Here is a 4,146-nt window from a genome sequence, read left to right on the forward strand (position 1 = left end):
CTGTGTGGTCGTAAACTTTACGACCTGCAAAAGTGGGGGTTGCAGAAGCATGGCTCTCTTTGAGGAAGTTAAAGTGAGGAAAGACATTTCCTAAAGTATAAGCTTGCAACTTATACTCTTCACATAACAAGGATTAACCATTTTATGCAATCCATAAACATAATTAAAATACATATTAATAATAAAATGAAAGTAAGGAACTTATACGAAAAGTTCCTTTGTCTCCAGTGTTGGAAGAATTTGGGTTGGGGGTTTTCGTTTCTTCTTTGAAGCTCGCATGGGCATCGTAAATAGTTTAAGTCCAGCCAGGCTGGCATTTAGTACCAACAGTCTGAATTTATAAAACAGAATTTAACCCATGAATCGCTGACCTGCATATCTGTTACATCTCCCCCTTTCGTCAGATGAAGTCCCTGTGTGGACATCATCGGACGGCAATCATCAGGATGGGCAGATGAAAGGTGAATCGTGATGGTCATGTAGCAGGTGGGTCATGATGGCAGGTGGTTCCTGAAGCTGAGGACTCCCCTTGATGAGGTTCGGTGTTGTCTTTGACTTGGCACCCCCTTTCCGGGGATTCCATCGGGGACCTCCAGCCACAGTTGTCGTGAGTTTGGCTGTAGAGGTTTGCATCTCGTTGAGTATCCTGTATAGGATGAAGGTCACGCCAAGAGTCAGGGTGGGACCAATGACGGTGAAGATGCACCGTGCAGTGTCGGCAGCAGTCCAGGCTAGGACCGCAGATGACTGGTTCAGAATGGGCTGTCGAGACAGTGCTTGGAGGGCTGTATCGACAGGAGTAATGTCAATGTGTTGGGTGGTACCTTTCAGTACTTGGTCCAGCAGGTTGGCACGGGTGGCGGTGTCATGCTGGTCGTAGGTCAGCATAGCTGAGCGCACAGGAGTGTTGACGAGCCATCTGTTACCCACAATCTCTGCTTGCGTTTCTGTGACTTGTGTACGAGGCTTGGCTTCGGCAGGGCAGCGCGTATCGCTGACCCAGGGTTGCAGCTCGCAGATTCCTTCAGAGTTGTGTCTGAGGAAGGGTTTGCTAAGGCAGAGATAATGAATGTCTTTGGTTAAAGTACACATGTGCATGTTTGGGGCCAGGTACAGCTGTGTGTTGCTGTCGTGGTAGGCCACCACATTTGGAATGCGTGTTTTGGTGTGGGTGTTGCTCTTCCACATCCTGACACTGACAATGTCTTTAGGTCTGTAGACTTGGTTTGACTCGCTGATGAGTTGGTTCAGGAGCACGTTCACTTCTCTCTGTTTGGGGTTTACGTGCCGTAGGAAGGCGCTATCCAGAGAGTTGGCCAGGTGTATTTGTAGCAGGTCAGCTGGCATGGTGATGGCGTAAGACAGCACAGTTAACACAAGGCTTAAGGGTATCATGTATGGTGGGGTTTTACTCGTGGTTAGGCTGTCTTTGGAGGAGCTAACCTCCCACAGCATGGCTGTTGTTAATGCTGTTAACAGCTGAGTCTGGGTAAAGTCCTTCTGGAAGGCAGTAAACAGTGGTTTCAAGGAGTTTACAGTCTGGTTCGCTGCATTGACACTGGACATAACAATGTTAAACATTCTGGCGGCAGCAGCGGCTCTAAGCAAAGCTCCCGGGAACTGTTTGGAGCGGTGGTGGTGTCCACCTAACTCCATTTGTGTAACCGTCACTTTCTCATGTTGGCTGAACAGGTGTTTGACATCGGCCTCAGTGTGAGTGAGGGAGTCCTCTCTCCATCGGAACCTTGTACAGCTGTATTCGGTTGCAGTGCTGGGGTAGTGTGCCCTGTCATCGGTAGTCAGGAGTCTCAGCGGTTTTCTCGGTGGCAGCTGTCCTCTCTTTGGCTGACAGCACAGCACGGCAAACCACAGCAGCATCCTGGTACAGATAATAGGGAGAGAGAGAGAGAAAGGGGAGAAAAAAACAAACAAGGCCTGTCTTTGGTTGGACAGGACAGTCTCTTTGCTTCGTGGGCGGCGACTGGGTTTAGCTCGCCCTCGCCCATGTTTTGCCACATCTTGCTGCTGGCATGACGCTTGCCTCAGTGTTGTGTCAGTGGCTCTGGTGCTGCGTGGTGCAGCACATGCTGCGTCATGGAAATATATTGGCAGTATCCCCCTTTTGCTCCGTGGCATTACACGCCCTGGCATTGTGATGTCAGACGGTGCACAACCCACAATATTGTTCTGTGCACGCAGCATGGTTTGTGTATCATGCAGTGGTCTGGGGCTTTGGTTGTCAGTGACTGTAGACTGGTTGCCAGGGTGGATGGAGGGGTCTGAGAGGTGGTAAAACAAAGTCATTATCAAGGTTTCAGAAGCCCGCATGTCCGCTATGTTGGTCTGTGTAGACAACGGAGCCTGCGTAAGCGATTCTGAGGTAGGCAGTTTAGCTAGTAAAGTTCTTGTGCTGTGTGTAATCACTTCAACCTTGAATGTGGGTGGGTGGGTTGGGAGTGACCACAGAATGTTGTTTAGTGTGCCAGTTTTGGCAAGGGTGTCAGTGTGATCTTTAAAGTCCTCGTCTAGACTTGGTAACTTTGAGTGTCCTTTTTCCTTCTTCCAGTACACGATCACATTGTGTGTTTTTGTGATGTTATCACATTGCTGGAACAGGTGTTGGTGTTTGACATGCTTGTTTGCAAGTGTGAGTCCGAGTTCCACACATTCAGGTGAGGATTGGAAGAAACCCAGCGTGTGGTGTAAGGTTTGACCACCTTGCAGGTTGAGCCGAACAGCGACCCCTTTGGTGTAAGCTGGTACCACCGTACCCTGTTTGTTGACTAAGGTACAGAGGCTTGAACTTGGGCCTGTTGTTAGGGCGTTGTACTCATGGCTGGCTGCTGGGGTTCCCGTGACCTCTGTGACCTGACCGTCTGGCTCTGTGGGAGTTCCCGTGACCTCTGTGACCTGACCGTCTGGCTCTGTGGGAGTTCCCGTGACCTCTGCGACCTGACAGTCTGGCTCTAGCAACCTGTGTGGCTGGAGAGAAAGAGGTTCTCGCACTTGAGCAAAGTCTTTTAGCTGTTTGAAGTTCAGAAAAGGGTCAAAGTGTTCTAGCAGGTCTTTGTCGATGAGCAATGTATGAGTGTTCATTGGTGGGACATACATGGGATGTATTAGACTCATCGGAACGAATGTCAGGTGAATGGAAACAACCTGTTCAAACTGGATGTCATCCTGTCTGTACACCTGTACATTCAGTTCATAAGTTTGAGGTGTAAGAGTTCGATCTTGTCTCTTAGCTTCAAATTGGAGTCTTTTGAAAAGGTAAGATGAGATCACCGTCAGGTTTAATCCTGTGTCGATCAGGTCTTCCCTGTTGACTCCTTTTTGACCCACCCCCTTTTTGACAGGGCTGCCCAGGAATGTTGGCATTAGGGCAGGTGGGACGATCGGTGGGTGATGAGGACCGGTCTTGTGTAGCTCGCTGCGAAGGCAGGTAGTCAAAACAGCATTTTCTGGTACCTTGTGTTTGTGGTACCTGGTGTGAGGACCTGTGCTGTCTCGTTCAGTTAGCTGTAGCTGTTGACTGTGGAGCTCGGGCAGTGTTCTGGGTGCTTGGCTCATCTTCCTTGCGAGTATTCATGTGAAGAAGATCTTTCAGCACCCTCAGGATCTCTGCTGTCTCAGACGTGGCTGCACTGTGTTGCCCTCTGCTGGCTTGGAATGGTATTGACTCTCTGTAAAGATGTCTGTGACTGTGGTGTTGTAGAGCGCCATCTAGGGTTAACTCCAAGCAGTGCTCAGAGACAGAGACGTTGGGGTTTTTCACAGTCTTTTCACAAATAGTCTTTTGCTTGGTGCAAGCTTTGTGGGCTAAGTTCCGTAACTCTTGTGTAGTTCTGTTACGGGGACACGCTGGGACTCTGAGATGAAAACTCCAACTGGCATGTAGGTTTGGGAGGAACAGAGTTTTTAAGTTGAAATCCTGTTCCATACCTGGTTCGTTGCATGCTCCGAAGTAGGTGTTTCGTAGCTGACTACAGAAAGTCTGTGGGTTTTCAAATCGGCCCTGTTTGAGGTCCATAGCAATAAGGAGCCCATGATCTGAGTTTGGATCAGAGAATTCAAGAATCAAAGTCTGTAGCAGTTGCTGGTAGTACGCTTTGACAGTCTCTGGTTGACGATCCAGAAAGCAATGCA

At 49.2% G+C, this 4,146-nt stretch overlaps 1 protein-coding gene across 1 annotated transcript; it reads right to left on the minus strand.

Annotated features, from left to right (window-relative positions):
• On the minus strand, positions 1 to 3,577 carry LOC127987064 (uncharacterized). Its single transcript, XM_052589342.1, has 2 exons — positions 2,902 to 3,577; positions 1 to 2,859 (listed from the first exon to the last, which is right to left on the minus strand). The coding sequence occupies exons 1-2, from the start codon at positions 3,568 to 3,570 to the stop codon at positions 442 to 444; spliced, it is 3,087 nt and encodes a 1,028-aa protein (XP_052445302.1). The 5' UTR covers positions 3,571 to 3,577; the 3' UTR covers positions 1 to 441.
• Between the last annotated feature and the right edge of the window lie 569 nt (positions 3,578 to 4,146).

This window comes from Carassius gibelio, chromosome B22, assembly GCF_023724105.1.
Source record: "Carassius gibelio isolate Cgi1373 ecotype wild population from Czech Republic chromosome B22, carGib1.2-hapl.c, whole genome shotgun sequence".
NCBI classification, from domain to species: domain Eukaryota; kingdom Metazoa; phylum Chordata; class Actinopteri; order Cypriniformes; family Cyprinidae; genus Carassius; species Carassius gibelio.

Excerpts from the sequence above, each read along its gene's own strand:
- LOC127987064 (XM_052589342.1), bottom strand. The coding sequence starts at position 3,570 with ATGAGCCAAGCACCCAGAACACTGCCCGAGCTCCACAGTCAACAGCTA. Across the intron at positions 2,860-2,901 it reads CAGACGGTCAGGTCACAGAG|GTCACGGGAACCCCAGCAGC; the intron begins GTCACGGGAACT and ends CAGGTCACAGAG.